Source organism: Emydura macquarii, unplaced genomic scaffold (genome assembly GCF_026122565.2).
Source record: "Emydura macquarii macquarii isolate MOO-44397 ecotype Brisbane River unplaced genomic scaffold, CSIRO-AGI_Emac_v2 contig_1096, whole genome shotgun sequence".
NCBI classification, from domain to species: Eukaryota; Metazoa; Chordata; order Testudines; family Chelidae; genus Emydura; species Emydura macquarii.
The window spans coordinates 42,631-65,977 of NW_027131233.1; the positions used below are offsets into that span (position 1 = coordinate 42,631).

The 23,347-nt window shown below is 46.5% G+C and overlaps 1 protein-coding gene and 1 pseudogene across 1 annotated transcript; one reads left to right on the forward strand and one right to left on the reverse strand.

The window, feature by feature from the left end:
• The first annotated feature begins 6,002 nt into the window (after positions 1-6,002).
• On the forward strand, positions 6,003-14,277 carry LOC137151515 (olfactory receptor 52P1-like). The gene is made up of 3 exons (XM_067545775.1): positions 6,003-6,006; positions 8,522-9,464; positions 14,187-14,277. The coding sequence occupies exons 1-3, from the start codon at positions 6,003-6,005 to the stop codon at positions 14,275-14,277; spliced, it is 1,038 nt and encodes a 345-aa protein (XP_067401876.1).
• Positions 14,278-17,858: 3,581 nt separating this feature from the next.
• LOC137151516 (olfactory receptor 51G2-like) lies at positions 17,859-22,067 on the reverse strand (annotated as a pseudogene).
• Between the last annotated feature and the right edge of the window lie 1,280 nt (positions 22,068-23,347).

Genomic DNA, 23,347 nt, shown 5'->3' on the forward strand with positions numbered 1-23,347 from the left:
TGGCTTTGCATAGACATGCATGGAATGAAAGTTTGGTTTGTAATAATTGTATGACAATGAAAAGTTTTGGCATAACATTTATACTTTAGGAGAGTAAAGAGTTAAAAGCTGGACAAGTAGCCAGGCCTAAATTACAGGGAACGGGTCAAGGCAAGGGCAAATCTTGTTTCTGTGAATTTTAGTTTGAGTCTGTTATCTCTCTTCTCCTCTCCTTTTCTGGCCATCTGTGCTGGGAATGAGGCACTATCACTGCTTCTAAGTAAGGTCTTGGGGGGAAAGAAGCATTATCTGCCTTCTCCCCCTGGCATGCCTTTACTTCAAAGATTGTTAGTGTAAAATGTATAGGTTTTAAGGTGATGTGCCTGACTTCTGTATGGTAATGCCTGACCTCTCAGGTAATCCTGTAAACAACAAACAGGGGTGGGTATAATTATATTCATTATGTAGTTGTTAAAAATTCGCAGGGATGAAAATCTATAATGACCCTTGGTAAAAGATGTTCTCACTACTCTCCCTGTTCAAAATTGATGCTTTATTTCCAGCTTCCAGCCATTAAACTGTGTTATAACTTTCTCTGCTAGACTGAAGGGCTGGTGGAGTCTCCATCCCTGACAATGTCTAAATCAAGACTGGATTTTTTTCTAAAAGCTCTGCTTTAGGCATTATTTTGGGGCCGTTCTCTGGCCGGTGCTATACAGGCTGTCAGACCAGAGCCTCACAACGCTGCCATCTGGCCTTGGGCTCTGTGCATTTCTGAATTTGTACAATGGTGTAAATAGCACTGCCTGACCGCACAGGGTGTTGTATTGTAAACAGGTTAATGGTTGTGAGGTGCTCGCATGCTATGGTAATTGGGGCCATAGCTCAGTGCCTTTGATAGATGTCAGCTCTGTGTGCCCTCTAAGGCTGATTCGGACCATTAGCTGGAGAACCTGACGTCTTTCCAACACCCCTTGGTGATGAGAACTGTTATTAGCACAATGTCCTTTTACGAAAGGTTCTGAGCTCCTCCCACAGCTCTGCATTCAGAGGGGGAATCGGATGTGCTGTCATAGAGCAAAGGATCTGGAGTGTGTTTCTGGGCAGCTGCTGAGTCTGATCTTGATCCCCCCACCCACTCCCGGAACAAGGAGAGTCTCTCTCGCCATGGAGACAGACCTGAGACCCTCGGTCCAAATTTCCTACATCACAAAGATTGTGGGGAGCTGATCTGGTGTTGAGGTGGATTTTGCTTGAGTCCAATATGGCCTTTATTCCTCAGGGAAAAGGGAAGTGACGTCCCCTACTGGAACTATCTGAGGGAAATTTCCAGGTAGGAGCTGTGTGTAATCTTCCCTCCCAGCCTGCACCCGAAGTTTGTAATACAGGAAAGGGGGCTGCCCGGGAGAAAATCTGACCCTACATAACTATTATTATTAGTCTATTTTACTGAACTGCAGCGAGATTACAGCTGTAACAGCATCATCGGTACCACTCGGCACACACTGAACCAATCAGCTGAGGGTCCCAGGTATCCAAGTGGCCCACAAGGAAACAGGCAAAGACGCTTCATAAGGACAGTTGCAGCCTGTCTGAGCAGACACTGCCTGCTGCCTGTGCAAGCTCTCCTGTGCCTCCTTCTCCGTTAGGGTGTAGATCTCTGCTGGCAGCTGCTCCCCTTCTCACAGGCATTGGGTACGTTGGCAGGTTCCTCCGTCTTTAAATTGTTCAAACGCCAAGGGAAGGGTAAAGGCTGCCAGCTGTTGAGATGGGCAGATGTTTTGTGCAGCGGCAGCTGATTTTGCTGACAGTGTCAGGACAGTGTCAGACAGGCAGTGTCTGCTCAGACAGGGTGCAACGGTCCTTATGAAGCGTCTTTCCCTGTTTCTTTGGGGGCCACTGGGGGTGTGACTCAGTGACAGGGGCTGTAAAGTAGGCAGTGACAATATTGAATTCAATGTTCCTGAACTCAAAAGTTAGCCAATTACAGTGGTGAGGATTTTTTAAAAAGTCTTGGGAGGGCTATAAACCTTTCTGATTTACACCACAAAATTTGTCTAACTAGTGCATGTCAGGAGGAAACTTCCTCTGGGAGCAGGTTGTCTCACGTCTCTTGATTGCAGGGCTTCTTCTACCTTCCTCGGAAGCAACTGGTACTGGCCATTAGATATTGGGATAGATGAACTATGGGTCCGATCAAGTCTGGCAATGCCTATCTTCCTATCGGTGGTGTAAATCCAAGCCTGTTTTTTCTGATCTTTTGTAGTTTGGCTCCTGGAAGTCTTGCAATGACACCAGAATGATGTCTTGTTCAATATCCTCTATTCTCCTGTTATTTTTCTTTTCAGGAAGCAATGTTCAGAACTCCTTGTACATGCCCGGTGCATTATGTCAGCTGTCAATGACACCAAATTCCAACCTGCAGTCTTCTTTCTCAGCAGAATACTTGGCCAGGAAAACATCCACGTCTGGATTTCTATCCCCTTCTTCCTAATGTATGTTACTTCAATATTAGGAAATTCACTCTAGGGAGATCAGACACAATGCCTGTTTTGCCCAGCTGTTCTTCATCCACTCACTTACATTCACAGAATCCTCTGTGCTCTTGTCCATGGCCTTTGACCACTTTGTTGCGATTTGTAGCCCGCTGAGATCTGCTTCCATCTTAACCCTACAGAGAATAGCCAAGATGGGACTGGTGTCTCTGCCAAGAGGGGTAGCCCAAATATTCCCACTCCCCATTCTCCTGAAACAGTACCGATACTGTCAAGTCAACATCCTTTCCCGTTCCTACTGCCTCCACCAGGAGATCATGACGGTGGCTTGTTCAGATATCAGAGTAAACATCATCTATTGCTTCTTTCTAACAGTCTTTTCATTGGGGTTGGACTTGCTGTTCATCCTCCTATCCTATGAGATAATCCTCAAAACAGTGCTGAGTATCTCATCCCACACGGAGCGCCTGAAGGTCCTGAACACCTGCCTCTCCCATGTCTGCATTATCCTGCTTTCCTACATACCAGGGATTTACTTGTCAGTGATATACAGATTTGTAAACTGCTCTTCTCCCTTCTTTCAGACTGTCCTGGGCAATGTATATTTGCTGATCCTGCCCCTGATGAACCCAATCATGTACAGAATGAAAACCAAACCCGTTCAGGCAAAGATTATTAGGGTTTTTCATCAAGTATTTACAAAGACTCTGTGTCTGAGAGTCAAGGGATGGGTGGGATGTTATTGCATAAAGAGCTGTCTCCGTGTCAGCTCATACCTCAGAATTGCTGTGGATACAGTCAGTACAGAAGGAAGGTGGATGTTTTGTCCCATTCTCCATGACTTGTCACTGTCCTGTCTCTAGTTAAACACCCAGGGGCCATGAGAAAAGCTGCAGAGCTGTTTTGCAGTCACAGTCCTGGCCCTTCCTGAGCACTCAGGCTGCTGCGTGATCCATGAGATCGGCACCAGCTGTGGGAGGGGCTATTCCATGGGCAGGGCCACCCACCCTTCCCCTGCGCCCTCACCCACATGGTTGTGACTGAGTCTTTTCCAAGACAGGATTCAAGCGGGAGCCCCAAGAGAAGCCATTCGGGCAGCACCCGCCCTGCCCATGGCTTTGCACACAACACATCTGTGGAGCCCCCTCATCCACCGTGCTGCCCCAAGACAGAGCACAGCTGGGTGTGTGAGTGAGAGTCGCACACACAGGAGTCATGACAAGAGACTCAGGCTCAGGGATCCCTCATCCAGGGCTTAATAATCAAACCTAGCTTTTATCTAGCACTTGTCATCAAGAGATTGGCAAATTAAACAGTAATACGTGGGCACAGGACCACATGGGATTCACCCAAGAGTTCTGCAGTTTCATTCAAACATAAAATTGTAGAACCACTGACTGTGGTATGTAACTTATCCTTTAAATCAGCTTTTGTACCAGATGACTTGGGGAGAGTTAATGTGATGGCAATTTTTTATAAATGCTCCAGAGGTGATCCTGATAATTACATACCACCAAGCCCGACTTCGGTACCAGGCACATTGTTTGAAACTGTAGTAAAGAACAGAACTAGCAGACAGATAGATGAACATGATTGCTTGGGGAAGAGTCAGCAAGGTTTATGTAAAGGGAAGTTATGCCTGACTAATCAGGAAGAATTAGTAGGGGAAGTAGAAGTGGATGGTAACCTGGGCAGCGGTGACCATGAGATGGTTGAGCTCAGGATCCTGGCAGAAGGAAGAAAGGAGAACAGCAGGATACAGACCCTGGACTTCAGAAAAGCAGACTTTGATTCCCTCAGGGAGCTGATGGGCAGGATCCCCTGGGATGCTCATATGAGGGGGAAAGGAGTCCAAGAGAGCTGGCTGTATTTAAAAAAAAATCATACTAAGGTCACAGGAACAAACCATCCCGATGTGCAGAGAATAGCAAATATGGCAAGTAACCAGCTTTTCTGAACAAAGAAGTCCATTTGAATGTGGATGGACAATGGGCACCTCACTCGCCTCTGAACATCTCCCTCCATCCTCCCTACTCCAATGACAGCCTGTGCAGTTACTCTAACTGGGCTAAAAAGACACAGACCGTCAGTCCACAGGCTACAGGGAACTTGTTCCCCATGGCAGGATATTGCACCAAGGGGTTTATGACTAAGCTGCGGCAATCTGTGCTGCCCTCTGTCCGGGAGAGGCTAGCGGATAGGACGGACTGTTACTCAGTGTAGAAATCCTACGTTTGAAACAAGGATGTGCAAGAGCCTGTCCACGTGCACATCGTGGTCTCAGGGATACCTCATGTTGTCATGAGCCGAAAGCAGCAGCAGATGCTCAGGTTCTATGACAATGAGCAGCAGCACAGAAATGCTGATAGAGAAATGAGCACGTCTAACCCTTGGCTCTTCTTTTCTCTCTGGGATTTTAGCAGTGCAGGACAACTCTAGCAAGTCTGCAAGTCTCAGTTTGCTGTGACAATCTGAGCCTCTGTTATCGGTAAATCATTTCTTCACTCCCAGGGGAGGCACTTACACTAAAATTCTCCAAAGTCTGTTTTCAGCTCTTCCCACTGCTCACAGAGCGCAGGGAATCCTCCCAGAGTCCTGGCCAATCTGAGACTCCAGCAGGGACTGCACAGGGGCTTCATAAAGGTCTCTGTCCAGCACTGTGACTTTCAGATGTGAGATTCGTACACTGATTTTCAGGTCGCAGTTAGGAGATTTCCTCTCTGCTGCAGGGATTTCGGTGAGTTGCCTGTTTTTTCCAATAACCTTAGTGCTAAGGGCTCAGGAAGAGTTCCAATGAAAAACAATCTGGGCCGGAATTCCCCAGCATGTAGACTGGAACTGTTTAGTGTTGTCAGAAACTCCATGGGATTTAAATAGGGAGCTAAAGATTTATTGTAAGTCATTGAGACAAATTTTTGTTTTAAGATAATTTCCTTGTCTCTTTCAGTCTCCTTCTATCTGTCTCAGTATCTTCCTTTTTTTGGTCTGTGTGGTTTTTTTTCTGGTTCTCTGAAATTTTCCAATTCAGCAACTTCACTGCCAGGTTAATACATGCAGTCAAAGACTCTGCAGTGGGTATGTGTGAGAGCTGAGATTTCACAACACAAATGGGTCACACAGGGCTTTACAGACTGGCCAGATTCTGCTCTCACATTCTGCCTTCAGTGGCTCACTCCAGATTGACACTGGTATCACTGAGAGCAAAATCAGAGCCCCTGTATTTTGAAATCCCCCTCTTTCATGCCCTGTCTCAGGATGCCACATAAACTGGGGATCTTCCTTTCAGCACCTTAACAGAATAGCTCTTGCTGCTGCAGGACCTGAAGCCAGGATCTCCACAGCAGGGAGCCTAAAGTTCTACAGTAAGGGTGAAATCTTGGTCTCATTCACATCAAAGGCAAATCTCCCATCAGAGACAGGATTTCACCCTAAACCCATATTTAGGGACATAAATAAAAGGCCTGATTTTCACCCACCAGTCATGAGCCTTCAGTGACTCCTACTGGAATCATCCTGCGACCCCTAAGGATGGGTGAGCTCATCTGGATGAGAGAAGAACTGAGAGGAGAGTAGCTGAAATCTTAAACTCACAGCTTAGAGCTCAAAACAATTACAGTATAAATTTTGGAGGGGGTCTGTTCTGTCTGTTCCCCTGCGTCTCTGGTTCCATAGAGGATGAGAAGCACCAAAATACAGTAAAAATAAAAGCATGTTTCTGGCTTAGAGGAAACAAGGCAGTGTCAGAAATCTCACTGTGGTAGATCCAGGCACACATCCTGCCTAATTCACACACCAAAGAAGTGTAACTAGGCCTCCCGCAATCTCCTGAGGTACGGTGTGTCTCAGGCTGTAATGTAATGTGGACACACTGTAGTAGATTGTATCTGACACCTTCCTCCAACCAGCCCATCCCTCCTCCTGTGACCAAACTTCAGCAATTGCCAACATGGAAAAGCAACAGCAGGAAGTTGTGTCTGGGTTTCTAACTGGCAGGTATATACTAAAGCTTGTGTCGTTTTGAGGAAGAGTTACTTGTGCTGGCTCCTTTTAGTCTCCACGTCCTCTTGTTATACCTGTAAAAGAAAAGACTGGCAGAATCATATTCAGGGGGACAAGGCAGTATGCCACATTTATTGTCCATGTAAGAATATCAAAAAGCTGTCACGTTCACACACACATTCATAAAGTTCTGCAAGCTGCTGTGATATAATGACCAGTCCTTTTATGCAATGCTTGAGTTGCCCAAGTGGCCAACTAGGCAGGGCAGGAGGAGGGAACTGGGCCTCTGTCAGTCACAAATCTGATGCTCCAAATGACAATTGCAGAACGAGACCCAAAGTGTCCATGTTTTTACCCATCTTTGATACTTGCTGGCTCTCATGTCAGTCTATGGCCTTGCCGTGTCATGATGCCTTTGGGTTCAGTATAGTTGTTAATTACCAGCTAATTGCAAGCATGACAAGCTTCTTATTTCTGAACTTTCTTTGTTCCCAGGGTGGAACCTTCTGTACTTAGGTCGTTAATTTGCACTTTAGGGTCGTTGATAGGTTTTCTTCGGCCTTCAGGGACAGGATGGCAGTTCGTGTCTTTACTCCCCTTTCTGTTGTCAGAGCAGTTTAGGTCGGTGTCTTTTTATGCCCTGCACATACATTCCTCACTCACACAAAGAGAATTTATCAAGATATTTTCAGGTTCATTAGTACAAGATTCAGTAAAGAGCTCACTTCAAGAAACTAACAGGATGGAGTCCACTTATGCCCCACTAAACAGCGCTGTACCATTATCATAACCGGGAAGGAAAAAATTCTCTCTATCTCACTTATGCAATAAAACAAGGAATCTACATCTGATTTGTTTGCACAGCTTCTGGGGGTGGGTCACACTCTCTCCTCTTCCCTCAGGTCTGTCCCACTCTCTTTCCCTGCACACCCTGAGCAGCTGCTGGGGTCCCCTTCACCCCTGGACAGGCTGTGAAGGCTGCTTCTCCTCTATCCCCACTTTCCCTGGTGCAGCCAGACCCAGAGTTTAACCCAGGCTATGTAAATATTTGTACGAGCTGTCACTGAGTGGTGTGTCTGGCACCTGGTTTTGGTCCTGGGTTAGTGGGATCACTGTGGGGCAGGATTGGGGGTTTTGGCTGTGAGGAGGGGGGTGTACACGGACAGGGAGAGCTTAAAGAGAAACATCAAACTTGGTTTAAAAATTCTCAGTGCCATGACCTTGGTAAATTGCTCCAATAGTTAATTACTCTCTCTGCTTAAAAAGTTCACACCTTTTTTATACTCAGAATTTGTCTAACTTCAACTTACAAGCACTGGATGTTGTTAGACCTTTCTATGCTAGCCTGAAAACCTCATCCTTCAATATTTCTTACCTATGTGGGTATTTGTAGACTGTTATCAAGTCATCCCTAAACCATCTCTGTTAGACTCAAAAAGCTCAATCTATTTAGTCTATCGCTGTAAGGCAGGATATCTAATCTTTAAAGATTCTTCTGGCTTTTCTCTGAATCCTCTTCAGTGAATCAACATCTAACTTTAATTGCGGACACCAGAACTGGACACATTAGTCCAGCAGCAGTTGCACACTGCAAGAAAAGAAGTAAAACAACTTCTCTGCCTCAATGTGAGATTCCCCTGTTTATCATCCCAAGATCACTTTAGCTCTTTTGGCCACAGGCTCACACAGGGACCTCATGATTAGCTAATTATTCCATCACACTCCCAAAATCTTGTTCACACTCACTGCTTCCCATGATAGAGTCCCCCACTGTGTAAGTATTGTCTTCCTTCTTTGTTCATAGACATATACATCTACAGAAATATATTAGAACACATATTGTTTGCTTCGACCCAGTTTACCAACCACTGCAGATCACTGTGAATAAATCACCCGTCCTCTTTTTATTTACAATCTCCCACTTTTTGTGGGATCTGCCACCTCACTGCTCACCCGCCTTCCTAGATTGTTAGTAACTATAAAATATTTACCATAGTATTTGTTACCAAGGGCTTAAACCCCCTCACTGTGTTTCTCTCCCTTCACAGGCACCTTGAGCGTTTCTGAGCGTGATTGGTGCCACAACCCTCTCATGTCAGCTTTCAACTTCACCCCCTCTGACCCATCAACATTCATTCTAAACGGCATCCCGGGGCTGGAAGATGCCCACATCTGGATTTCCATCCCTTTCTCTACGTGCTACATCATCGCCCTATTGGGAAATTTCACGGTTCTGTTTGTAGTTGGCAAAGAGCAGACTCTGCAAAAGCCCATGTACCTGCTGCTCTGCATGCTGGCGCTCACAGACATCGGCATGTCTACCTGCATTGTGCCAAAGACATTGTGCATATTTTTGTTCCGTTCCAAAGGCATCACTGTGGACGGCTGCCTCACCCAGATATTCTTCCTTAACGTGTTTGGTGTTATGCACTCAGCCATCCTCGTGATAATGGCCTTCGATCGCTACATCGCCATATGTCACCCTCTGAGATACGCCATCATCCTCACCAACGCGCGAATCGCTAAGCTAGGGCTAGTGAGTTTCATAGGAGCTGTTCTTTTGATTCTGCCAGAGCCCCTGCTACTGCGGAGGCTGCCATTCTGCGCCAACCGCGTTATCCCCCACACGTACTGCGAGCACATTGCTGTGGTGAAGATCTCGTGTGGGGACACTACAGTCAGCCGGATGTACAGCCTGGTGATATCATTAGTGATCATCGGGTTAGACATGACACTCATTGGCCTGTCCTACGGGCTGATCATCAGGGCCATCCTCAGGATCTCCTCCAAAAAAGCCAACCGAAAAGCCCTCAACACCTGCACACCCCACCTCTGTGTGATTGTTATGACTTGTACTACTGGCCTCTTCTCCACCCTGACACATAGGTTCGGTCAGGGCATCGCTGCCCATGTTCATGTCCTTTTGGCCAACCTCTATCTCCTCGTGCCCCCCATGTTCAACCCTATCATTTATGGGGTCAAAACCAAAGAGCTTCGTGACAAAGTGAGAAAATACACCTGCAGAATGTGATCTCTGAGGCCACTGACTTTATACCTGTGTGACAAGAGGGGGAAAGGATGTGTCTTCATTAATCCAGGGTGCTTTGACCCAATTTGGCTGAGCTGAGACGTGTGGCAATTCACAGTCTCAGAAGTTCCTCACAACTGATGTCTTATCATTCCATGACCAAGCACTGCCCTCTCCAACCATCACCTGATCCCTTTCAGCGTCCTCACCCATCATCCCCCACTCCCACACACCCTGTCACTCAGCCATTCCATGACTTCCCGACCACCAGCACTGGTGGCGTCTCATATGCACTCAGACCTATTTGCCATCAGTATGGTTGCTGATTCTCACCATTCCTCACTCTCCTCCATCTTTCACTCTTTTGCCCCTCTCTGCCATCAAAAGTTCGCCAGCTCTGCCGCCCACCAGGCCCCAAAAATCCCTTCCACTCCTGAGTATCCCCAAATCAGTCATCAGAAAGCATGTGGACAAATTGGAGAGAATCCAGCGGACGGTACAAAAAATGATGAGGGGGATGGAGCACATGAATTACAAGGAGAGGCTGAGGTAACTGTCCTTGTTTAGTCTGCAGAAGAGAAGAGTGAGGGGGGATTTCATAACAGCCTTTAACTATCTGAAAGGGGGTTTCAGGGAGGATGGAAGTAGGCTGTTCTCAGTGGTAGCATATGTCAGAACTAGGAGCAATGGTCTCAAGTTGCAGTGGGACAGCTCTAAGGAAGCAAGAATCCAGCTGGTCCAGCTGGGAGGCTGGTCCTGTGGTTTGGTCTCTGTTCTGTGTGTCAGGAGAGCTGGGTTCATTCCCTTGCCCTGTCTGACTGTGGACAAGCCCTAGAGTGTCTCTGAGCTTATGCACAAGCAGTTAATAGCCCTGCCCTGCCTCACAGAGGTCGCAGGAGGATGAATATGTTCACGATGCTCAGATACTCTGAGGAGGAGGCCAGGGGAGACCCTAAGATCACATCTGTCAGGTATGAAAATAGCAACACCCCTGACATTTGGCTGTCTGTTGTTCCAATATGAGGGCCTACAGCTGCCAGTACTGATGCAATGTACTGGGAAATATTTGCAGATTATAAAACCCCTAGAGACACTGAGGTACTGGTTTTGATAACACTCAGTCTGAGGCCGATAACTAGAATAGTTTTCATTCCATGATTCTGTAAAGGCAGCTGGACAATAGGATCACACCCCGCACATGTCAGCTTCCAACAACAGCAGCTTCAGTGCTTCCACTTTCATCTTGATTGGAGTCCCAGGTCTCAAATCAGCCCATGTCTGGCTGGCGTTCCTTCTGTGCTCATTGTACCTGTTCTCTGTCCTCACGAATTGTGGCACTGTTTGTATCATGAAAGCTGAGCAAAGCTGGCAGGCCAGGTTTGAGTGGGTGGTTTTGTGACCCCATGAAAGAGTGGGGGTGCCAGTGGGCGTATGAAGTTTCTTCTGTCTGCTCCTTCATGAGGCCAGCAGAGAAGGGCTGCATTGTTACAATACCCTCCTCTAGGAGACCAGAGGTGTGGGTCAGATAACATGAGTGACAGCAGCTCATGGTTTGAACTAGAGCTGGGCTGGAAAAGAGAGGAATTTCCCCAATGAAACATTTTGACCCACAGTGAAATGTTTCCCTTTCATTCATTCTCGCGGGTGGATTTTCATAGAAAACTGATCATTTTCCACTGAAAATTCAGTTGCCATGGCCATGCCCATATCCCCTGAACAATTTGGAGTCTTATCATCGGCCTCTTTCTCGTAACAGCAATGAATCTTGCAATTACTGAGTCTATGGCTGCACTCTGGGTATGGAAAGTGTAAAACTCCCACCCAATTTATCTCTCACCAGCTACTCTTACCAACCTTCCCATCTCCATCCAGCCCCCTCCATCCTCTATAACGGCCCCTTCAGCAGATCCTGTGGGTAGCGGCTACTGTGACAGGCCCCGGTAGCACATCACCGATGAACCTGTGCTCCCAGGTAGCTGCAGATGGTCCTAGAGTAGTTGTGTGGATACAAAGAGAGTCCGGAATGTGAAAACCCCTATACCCTGAGCCCTGAGTCAGGATTTCTCAGTAGGTCCCATTTCCAGAGGTACACTGTGCTCTGGGATGGAGAAGAGACCATTCAATATCACTGAGTAGCTCCCAAATCCCTTAAGAATTGGGTTTAACCTAAACATTCATAATTATGGCAGCTCAGCTCCTTGTCTGTCACAATACCTTTCCAGAGTGGCGTGTATTTTATCAATACAGTACAGAGACAGCCAGAAAGAGAGCAATAGGTGACTTTCATGTGTGAAATGCCATTTGATTTCCATGAATACTCATGCATTTCACTTTTAAAACCACGTTCACCAAGCCCCCATTGTAGCACTATAACAGGGGCTGAGGTTACTCTCTACTAGACCATATTGGGCTGCATTAATAGGAGCATTCCCAGCAGATTGAGGGAATTGATTATTCCCCTCTATTCGGCATTGGTGTGGCTGCATTTGGAGTATTGTGTCCAGTTTTGGGCCCCCCCACTACTAAAAGGATGTGGACAAGTTGGAGACAGTCCAGTGGGTGGCGACAAAAATGATTAGGGGGCACATGACTTATGAGGAGAGGCTGAGGGAACTAGGCTTGTTTATTCTGAAGAAAGGAAGAATGAGGTGGGATTTGATAGCAGCCTTTAACTACCTGAAAGGGGGTTCGAGGGAGGATGGAGCTAGGCTGTTCTCAGTGGTAGTAGATGACAGAAAAAGGAACAAAGATCTTAAGTTGCAGTGGGGAAGGTCTAGGTTGAATAATAGGAAACAGTTTTTCCCTAGGAGGGTGGTGAAGCACTGGAATGGGTTATCTAGGGAGGTGGTGGAATCTCCATCTTTAGAGGTGTTTAAGCTGCAGCTTCAGAAATCCCTGGCTAGGATGATTTAGCTGAGGTTAGTCCTGCTTTGAGAAGGGGGTTGGACTAGATTTAAAAATTATCAGTGATGGAGAATCTACCATGACGCTTGGTAAATTGTTCTCACTACTCTCCCTGTTCAAAATTTACGCTTTTTTTCTCGTCTGAATTTGTCTGTTTCAGCTTCCATCCATTGGATCGTGTTATAATTTTCTCTCATAGATTGAAGGACCCATTGTTAAACATTTGCTTCTCGTGCAGATACTTACAGATTGTGATCAAGTCACCCCTTAACCTTCTCTTTATTCAGTTAAATAGATCGAGCACCTTGCGTCTATCAGTTTGAGGCAGGTTTTCTAATCCTTTCATCCTTCTGGTGTCTCTTCTCTGACCCCTCTCCAATGTATCAACATCCTTCTTGAAATGTGGACACCAGAAATGGACACAATATTCAAGCAGTGATATCACCTGTGCCATGTACAGAGGTAAAATAACCTCTCTATTCATAACCCAAGACTCCCCTGATTGTACATCCCGCGTCACATTAGCTTTTCTGGCTCCAGCATCGCACTGGGAGCTCATGTTCAGCTCGACCCCAAATCTTTATCAGAGTCACTGCTTCCCGGGATAGAGTCCCCCATCCTGTATTCCTTGATCCTTGATGTGTACCTTTGCATTTAGTTGTACTGAAACGCATATTAGGGAGGCACAGGTGAGCGGAGTGAGTTGCCCAAGGTTACAGAAGACGGCTGTGGAAGAGCATGGAAGGGAAGCCAGTTCAGAGTCCCAGGCGAGCACTTTAACCTCTGACCCATCCTTCATCTCTAGGGGCTAGTGGCTGGGGTGTGGGCAGCTTGGAGCTCTGCATGCTACATTACCGAATACTCAGGGAATTAAACTCCTGTCACATCACTAAGTAAACAGGAACCCATGACCAACTCCTTTCTGAGATAATAATGCCGAGTCATGCTTTTTCCTGAGTCTATTACAGGACAAATCGTCCAACAGCCAGGGCACAGATCAGAGGTCAGAGTGGACAACCCACCCAACATGAACTTCCAGTGTGACACGGAATGGGCTAAAGTGACCCATAGGAACACAGGGCTGGAAGGGAGCTCCTGGGACAGGGAGACCGGCCCCCGGATATGGCAGGCGACCCCAGGATATCCCCCAGGGCAGAAACATGCCAAGGCCCATCTTAAAACTAGTCGGTTTTATTGCCCCCCACTGCTCCTTCAATAGCTCTTCTTCCTCCCTGGTGTTTACCCCGAGTTATTTATAGAGCAATCCAGCCCCCGCTCGGCCTGCGTTTTGTTCAGCTAAAGCAGCCAAAACTTCTCTGCACTTGGGTCAGTCTGACCAGATTTTCACAGAGTTTTCACAGAGTTTTCCACAGAGTTCCACAGAGTTTTCCACAGAGTTTTCCACAGCAGGGCTCACGCATGCCTTGTATCATTATATTGATACTTCCCTGTCTCACCTGATACATTCTAGGAGCTCGTTTGCCTTGTTCACAGCCACATCACATTGGTGGCTCACAGTCACCCTGGCACTGACTGACACACCCAGCTCTTTCTTCTCCTCTGTCATTTCCAACTTACCCTGGGCTGTATGAACAGAGGTGTAGTGAGTAGAAGTAGGAAGGTGATTTCACTTCTCTAGACAGCATTGGTGAAACCAATGTTGGAATACTACATCCAGTTCCGGTGCCTACAATTTTTAAAGGATTTTGAAAGATTGGAGATGGTGCAGAAAGAGTCACAAAAGTTTTTGAGGGGCTGGAGAAAATGCCTACCTGGGACAGGCTTCAGGAGCAGAACTTGCATATCTTATCCAAAGAAAGACTGAGCGCTGACTTGATTACAGTATTCAAGCACCTTCACAGGGCTTTTTAATCTAGCAGGGAAAGGTATCTGAAGAACCATTGACTGGAAAATTAAATTTGTAAATTAGTCGCACATTTTTGGGTGATTAATCAATGGAACGATCTCAAAAGGGAAATGGTGACTTCTCCTGATATCTCCAGATCAAGTCTGGATGCCTTCCTGGAAGATATGCTTTACAGATGAACACAAGTTAGGCTTTCATCAAACAGCAGCCAACAGGGGTAAATGAGTGAATTCTGTAGCCTCTGATATAGAGGGGGTCAGACTAGACTATCCTTAAAAAGCCTCAATTCCCCAAACCATAAACCTTCAGGAACTCTGCTGGCCCCACATAGTATCCTGATTAGCTAAAAAAACAGGCATAGCTACAACATCTAGGTGAAGACTATTTCTTTCTGCTTTCCTTGTCCGTTCAGGTCCTTACTCTATTTTCTGAGTCCCTCGAGGTGGGGTCTTGGTTACCCCGAGGCCCTCTGGTCCTAAAGTCCCTCTTTGTCCAGCAGCCTCTTTGAATACATACATGTGTATATGTAAGCAAGGTCTGAGTGTCTGAGTAAAGGGGGGCACATTATTTGCATGGGCTTTGTATCTGCATTAGTACAATTAAGTACTTAGCATAATTTACCTAGGTGCTGAGCATAATGGGAAATGGTTAGCAGGGCTGGGTTTGGGTTACAAACCACTTTTGTGTTAACTGCTGGGGTAATTAAATGTTGTCCTTCAATTGTATGAACAGATGTCAGCACAACTGTGCTTAGTCTGTTATGATAGAACACTTTGCCCCAAACTAGACAGAGCTCCCCAAGGATGGCAGGCCGACGTTTCAGCCTGGAAAAGGTGGAGGTGGAGGAGTCTCCTATTGGGATTTGCAGGGGCCAAGCAAAAGGGCTACCCCCAGGCAGGGAGTGATTCTTGCCTCCCATTGTTAAAAGATAGACTTAATGACTCACCTTGGAGTCTTTTGTTTCTTGAAAGCAGGGACATTTCCTGTATGACATCAGAAGTTTACCTAAGAGCTGGAATCATTAAGAGCTGAAATCACTAAGAGCTGAACCAGTAGAGGAACTGGAAAACTTTGCCTGACCACTAACAGAGCTGAGTGGGCAACAGGCAACTCTGGTGGGAGGCTAGCACAGTCGGTGCCAGCCCAGTCAACGGAGGGGCCGGCACAGTCGGTGCCAGCCCAGGGCGGCCAGCGGTTGGCGGAGGGGCCGGCACAGTCGGTGCCAGCCCAGGGCGCCCAGCGGTCGGCGGGAGCCAGGCGCGGTTGGTGCCAGCAGTCGGTGGGAGATCGGCGTGGTCATTGCCAGTGGTGGGGGACTCAGTGAGGCCCACAGGCGATAGGAGACAGCAGCAGAGGGGGCCTGGACAAGCCTGTGTTGGACCGGTGCGGCATACGGGGCGGAGCCACACCTGAGAGGTGGATATTGCAACTAGGACGGTCAGTACTGGGGCAAGAAGGAAGGGAGAGGCGAAGGACATGACCTGTACTCTGGGATGGGTTTGGCTCATTGAGTTCATGAACTCTGTTTGCACTGTTTCCCAAACCAGTGCGGTGTTATCTGTTTTGCTATTAAAAGGTTTCTTTCTACACTCAGACTCTGTGCTTGCGAGAGGGGAAGTATTGCCCTTTGGAGGGCGCCCAGGGGATAGTGTGTAATTTCCCAGGTGACTGGGTGGGGGCTCGAGCCAGTTTGGTGTTGTATCATTTACAGGGACCCCTAGATATAGAACCCGGCCCTTGCTGCTGCCGACTTGGTCTGGCAGAAGGGTTACATATAGATATATGACATGTGATATTCCTAATATTACACCCTTTCTCCAAAGGAGTCACATGTCCCCAAGATGTGCACAATATGCTTTGCTAGCATATCATCTCACATATCATAATTAGTCCATAATTTGGAAGGGAACTAAAGAGATGGGATGATATTCACCTTTTCATTAACTACTCACCAGGCACCTAATTTCACGTTGCTCTACAGGGTTAGCTGACCTAGCTCACTTAGTCCCAGACTCACCATTACCCACCTCCATGTGTACACACTAGGCGAACTGGCCATTGGCTGACTATCACCACTGGTCTTCCACATCAGCACAGCTGTGTATGTCGGGCTGGGACAAACATGCAGGGCTCATGTCAGTGTCAAGTGCAAGTTTGGCCTTTTCAGTGATTTTCCACTGTCTAGTGCTAAAACGCCCTTCTCCCAGAATTCTCTAGCACTCAGGCTCACCAAACTTGTCCATTGCAATACTGTATAGTGGTTCAGCACCATCACAACAATCATTACAGGCTAAGTTAGACAGGCTTTGCTCTGGAGATACAGGAACAGAACCGGCCTAAGGGATGTGAAGGACCTTGTGGGAGCCAGCCTGGTTTCCCTGTGTCTCTGAGAGAGCACCATTCCATTTGTTTGCCCCTTTCTTGAGGAAGCAGCCTTTTCTGAAAGCCTCCCTGTGTAAGCCTGGGCCCAGTCAACATCGTGCTCAGCTCTGTCTGTGTGACAGGCCCAAGGGGTGAAGCTGACCTTTACCCATAGGCTGCTTTCTCCCAGCCAGGCCATCTAAGATGATGCCCTGCGTGGCCGTTGCTCTATTTTTTGGCAGTTAGACCCATTCAGCCCCAATGGCTTGAGAACACCAGTCTGGTGCGTGGCCTGAAACCCTTGGCTTCCCCGTGACACTCCAACCCTCCCCTCAGAGATCCAGCACCTAAACCTCCCTGTGGGGAGCAGATCAACAGTCACCCCAGAGCACCCCCAGATCTGCCCCAGACACAGAAGGGCTGGAGTCACTGGGATTCCCAGAGGCCAGCTGTCACAGGAAGTTGTGGTAAGGCTGTGGCCTCTGACAGCCAAATGTCAGTGGCCTTCCTCTTTGGATCCCTGGCAGGCCTGATCTTAGGGTCTCCCCTGGCCCCCTCTTCAGAGTATCTGAGCACCTTGAACATATTCATCCTCCCGCCACCTCTGTGAGGCAGGGCAGGGCACGGCTATTATCCGCTTGTGTAGAGGCTCAGAGTCTGCCAGGCCTCGGTCACCAGCTCTCTCTCACACAATTCAGTCACAGGTGCCTGGGTGAGAACACAGGGAAAGGGGGGGCAGCCCTGCATCTGAAATAGCCCCACTCACAGTTGGTGCTGCTCTCATGGATCATGCAGCAGCCAGAGTGCAGAGGAAGGGCCAGGTCTGTGACTGCAAAACAGCTCTGCAGCTTTTCTCATGGCCCCTGGGTGTTTAACCAGAAATGAGACAGTGACAGGTCATGGATAATGGGACAAAACATCCATGTCCATTCTCTGTACTGACGTATCCACAACAATTCTGAGGTCTGAGCTGACACCAATACAGCTCTTTATGTGATAACATCCCACCCATCCCCTGTCTCTACATAAACACCGAGACTTTGTAAATACTGCTGCCTGCCTCGGTCACGTTCCTCCAGTGCGCTGTCCTTCCTTATCAGCAGGTGATGGGGATCAGTAGCTCATGTCCTCTCATGTCCTCTGGAAGTCTCTAGGATAGAAAAGGGGGCTCATGATTTTCATCTCCCGCATCATCAGTTCTGGAGCCAGGTGATGAACTGACCCTTCACTTGACGAACACCTTGATTATCCTCGCACGAATGGCTTCGGTTTTCACGCTGTACATGATTGGGTTCATTAGAGGCGAGACCAGCAAATAGACGTTGCCCATGACAGTCTGAACCAATGGAGAAAAGTTCTTCACGAATCTGTGTATCACAGACAAGCCAATCTTTAGAGTGTAGAAGAGCAGGACGACACAGACATGGGAGACGCAGGTGTTCAGGGCCTTGAGACGCTTCACATGGGATGTGATATTCAGCACTGTTTTGAGGATCATCACATAAGATAGGAGGATGAGCAGGACGTCCAACCCCAGTGAAGCGAGCATAACATAGAAGCTGTAGATGCTGTGGGCTCTGATATCCAAACAAGCCATCTTCATGACTTCCTGGTTCAGGCAGTAGGAATGGGAGAGGACATTGGCATGACGGTATCGGTACTGTTTCAGGAGAATGGGGAGTGGGAATATGAGGACCACCCCTCTTAGCAGAGACCCCAGTTCCATCTTGGCTATTCTGGGTGGTGTTAAGATGGAATCATATCTCAGTGGGTTACAGATCGCAACAAAGCGGTCAAAGGCCATCGACAAGAGCACGGTGGATTCAATAAATGTAAGCGAGAGGATGAAGACCAGCTGGGCAAAACAGGCATCGAAGCAGACCTCCCTAGAGTTAAACCAGAATATGCTCAGTACGGTTGGTAGGATGTATAGTGGTTGGTAGGGTGTATGCCAATGTCTGTGATGGCCAACATGGAAAGGAGACTGTACATGGGCTCATGGAGGGTCGGATCCGTTTTTATAATGAACTGAATGACTGAATTTCCTAATATGGAAATTAAGTACATTAAGAAGAAGGGGATAGAAATCCAGACATGAATGTTTTCCTGCCCAGGTATTCCGGTGAGAAGAATCACTGCAAGTTGGAATTTGGTGTCATTGACAGCTGACATGATGCACTTGGGAGACCCGAGGAATTTAGATCTTTACTTCCTGATAGGAAAAGTAACAGGAGATTAGATGATATTGAACACGACATCATTCTGATCTCCATGCAAGCCTAGAGACTTCTTGGAGCACAAGAAACAGCAGCAAAAACATAGCCTTGAATTTACACTTTAGGATTATATGTTCTATTCATTCCCACTGAATCACCTGCTGTTGGTAAATGTCGGAAAAGAGGATACAGGGCTAGCTGGACCATTGGTCTGACCCGGTATGGAAGATAGGCATGACTGATAGGAAGATAGACATTACCAGACTGCATCAGACCTATAGTCCATGTATCCCAGTATCCTGTGTCCAGTGCCATATGCTTCCGAGGAAGGTAGAAGAAGCCCTGCAGTAGACAGCTGTGAGATAACCTACTCCCAGGGAAAGTTTCCTCCTGATTTAAACTTCCTGATTTACACCATAAAATATGTCTAATAGCACTCCCAAACCTTTTCTAAAAAATCCCCACTACTGTAATTGAATTTTCTCTTTCCCCATATAAACATCCATTCCATCTTTGAATCCTACTAAAGACTTGACCCCATTGATATCTTGTGGCTATGAGTTCTGTAGCCTGTGTGATTCTGCAATTCTGACCTTCCGACAAACACCCTCTCTGGGCCTCCACATCTGAGCGGGGCCCATTGTATCTTAAAGCTCTGCCTGGCCAGTCTTGATTGGCTCCAGACAGGTCGCTCATCCCTCAGGGTTCTCTTTAGCCTCACAGGACACCCATACTCCCCCAGTGAAAGGGTTCTGTAGATATTTGGCTAGTTACAAGCTAACACAGACAGTTACTTCAGTGGGGTGGAGAGGGACTGATGTCCCAAAGAGTGACTAGTGCACACACTAGTTTTCCACTAATATCCAGTTGAGTTGGAAGTTACTTTAGCCATGCTCGTGTAACCGGTGATGCATGTAAATTACGTACAGACACTATTATAATCTGTTTTCCTTCACCTTGTGTCTATGCTTCACTGAAACACAGACTGCTGCTCTGGTGTCTCATGACTTTTTGGAAAGTCTGGCACAAGTGTAGCAGAGTTGTGTGCACAATTCTGAATGTAAGAGCTCGAAAAAGCTTCTGGTCAGTTGGCAGGAGACAGTATCATACAACTGCTCACTGAACAAAGAGTTAATAGCACAAACCTATTGCAAAGTGTATTTGGAATATCTCTGCAATACTTTCTACAGCTAAAGTCATTAAGTAGTAAAGTTACCCCTGCTCCTTCCTGTACAGATTCCAACACGTCTGTGGCTGGCTTTGCATAGACATGCATGGAATGAAAGTTTGGTTTGTAATAATTGTATGACAATGAAAAGTTTTGGCATAACATTTATACTGTAGGAGAGTAAAGAGTTAAAAGCTGAACACGTAGCCAGCCCTAAATTACAGGGAACGGGTGAAGGCTAGGGCAAATCTTGTTTCTTTGAATTTTAGTTTGAGTCTGTTATCTCTCTTCTCCTCTCCCTTTCTGGCCATCTGTGCTGCAATGAGGCACTATCACCACTTCTAAGTAAGGTCTTGGGGGGAAAGAAGCATTATCTGCCTTCTCCCCTGGCATGCCTTTACTTCAAAGATTGTTAGTGTAAAATGAATAGGTTTTAAGGTGATGTGCCTGACCTCTGTATGGTAATGCCTGACCTCTCAGGTAATCCTGTAAACAACAAACAGGGGTGGGTATAATTATATTCATTACGTAGTTGTTAATATTCATTTTATAGGTGTCAATGTAACCAATAAGGGTCTATGGGGAGTGTAGTAAGAAGTGAGAGATTAAGGCCTGTAAAACAGGCTAAGGCCTAAATGGAAAAAGCCGAGTGAACAGAAGTATAAGGGGTCACTCAAGTTAACTGAAATTGGCACAGGAAAGTGCTGATACTGCAAGATTGCCAAAATATTACTAAAATATGTAGCAGGTATAGGAGGTACCAAGATACTAACTCTCTAAAATGACACTTTTATGGATAGAAATGACAAAATGTGATACATGGAGTTGTTTTGCCCAAATCAGCCAATGAACGGAAAAAGGTGGTATTAGACTACGTCAAGAGGGTGGCAACTACCTACGTCAAAGGGGGCAGAACGAAAGTGTATGTAACAATCTATAAAAAGAGGGTGTCAGAAGGAATACTGGCGTCCGGTCTAGGGGATAACAGAAAGTCCCGCCGTTGGGCCGTGGCCATTGTAACGCCGCCTATACGAAACTGACCCAGAGATACTCTGTAAGTCACTTCTCATTGTGCCGCACGCAATAAACTTGGCTTGGGTGCCTTCGTTGCTCAGCTAATCCATGGTCGTGTCGATTCGTTCGATCGTGAGAGCCGTCTTGGTTTCCTAATCAGAGCTGGGACAGCATCTGCACAGGGGCACATGCACGCAGCCTATACTAATTAACACCAGTGGCCAACACACCGTACCACAGAATCCAGGGTCTCAGGTCTGTCTCCATCACTAGAGCCAGTCTACTTGTTCCTGGAGCATGTGGGGGATCAAGATCAGACACAGCAACTGTCCAGCGACACACTCCACATCTTTTTCTCTCTTACAGGACGTCCCGATTTCCCCTCTGAATGCAGAGCTGTGGGAGGAGCCCAGAACACCTCGTAAAAGGACATTGTGCTAATGACTGTCCTCATCACCAAGGGGTGTTGGAAAGAAGTCAGTTTCAACAGCTAATGCCCAAATCAGTCTTAAAGGGCACACAGAGCTGACATCTATCAAAGGCACTGAGCTATGGCCCCAATTATCGTAGCACGCGAGCGCCTCACAACCTTTAACCTGTTTACAATACAACACCCTGTGCAGTCAGGAAGTGCTATTAACACCACTGTACAAATTTAGAAATGCACAGAGCCCAAGGCCAAACGGCAGCATTGTGACGCTCTGGTCTGACAGCCTGTATAGCACCGGCCAGAGAACGGCCCCAAAATAAAGCCTAGAGCAGAGCTTTTAGAAAATCAGCCAGTCTTGATTTAAAAATTCGCAGAGATGAAAATCTATAATGACCCTTGGTAAAAGATGTTCTCACCACTCTCCCTGTTCAAAATTGATGCTTTATTTCCAGCTTCCAGACATTAGACTATGTTATAACTTTCTGTGCTAGATTGAAGGGCCCATTTTCTAGACCTTTAATCGTTTTTGTTGCTCTTTTCTGGACTTTTTCCAATTTTAGCTTCTGATTCTGCCTCATTTTTACTGGCATTTGCTAAATTAGACATTGAATTGCCACCAACCTTCTTGGTGAAAACCAAAACTAAGAAGTCATTTAGCACCGCAGCCATTTCCACCTTTTCTGTTATTGTTTTTCCCCCCTCATTGAGTATTGAGCCTACCCTGTCCTTGGTCTTCCTCTTGCTTCTAATTTATTTGTAGAATGTTTTTTTGTTACCCTCTATGTCTCTAGCTTGTTTAAGTTCGTTTTGTGCCTTGGCCTTTCTAATTTTCTCCCTGCATACTTGTGTTATTTGTTTATATTCATCCTTTGTAGTTTGACCGAGGTTCCACTTTTTGTAGGACTCTCTTTTGACTTTTAGATCACTTAAGATCTCCTGGTTAAGCCAGGGTGGTCTCTTGCCATACTTCCTATCTTTCTTACGCAATGGGACAGTTTGCTCTTGTGAAATGTCTCTTTGAAAAACTGCCAGCTCTCTTCAGTTGTGTTTTCTCTTTGACTTACTTAACAATGGGATCTTACCTATCAACTCCCTGGGTTTGCTAAAGTCTGCCTTCTTGAAATCTATTGTCTTTATTTTGATCTTCTCCCTTCTACCATTCCTTCTATGCCAATATTCCAGTCATGTGTATTATCCCACCAAATCTGCAGTGACAACATTGTAGTCAATGTTCCTGAACTCAAAAGTTATCCAATTACAGTAGTGAGGATTTTTTAAAAAGTCTTGGGAGGGCTATAAACCTTTCTGATTTACACCACAAAATTTGTCTAACTAGTGCATGTCAGGAGGAAACTTCCTCTGGGAGCAGGTTATCTGACGACTCTTGATTGCAGGGCTTCTTCTACCTTCCTCGGAAGCAACTGGCACTGGCCATTAGATACTGGGATAGATGAACTATGGGTCCGATCAAGTCTGGCAATGCCTATCTTCCTATCGGTGGTGTAAATCCAAGCCTGTTTTTTCTGATCTTTTGTAGTTTGGCTCCTGGAAGTCTTGCAATGACACCAGAATGATGTCTTGTTCAATATCATCTATTCTCTTGTTATTTTTCTTTTCAGGAAGCAATGTTCAGAACTCCTTATACATGCCTGGTGCATTATGTCAGCTGTCAATGACACCAAATTCCAACCTGCAGTGTTCTTTCTCAGCAGAAAACATCCACGTCTGGATTTCTATCCCCTTCTTCCTAATATATGTTAATTCAATATTAGGAGATTCAGTCATTCTGTTCATTCTAAAAACAGATCAAACCCTCCATGCGCCCATGTACATTTTCCTTTCCATGTTGGCCGTCACAGATGTTGGCTTATTGATATCCACCATGC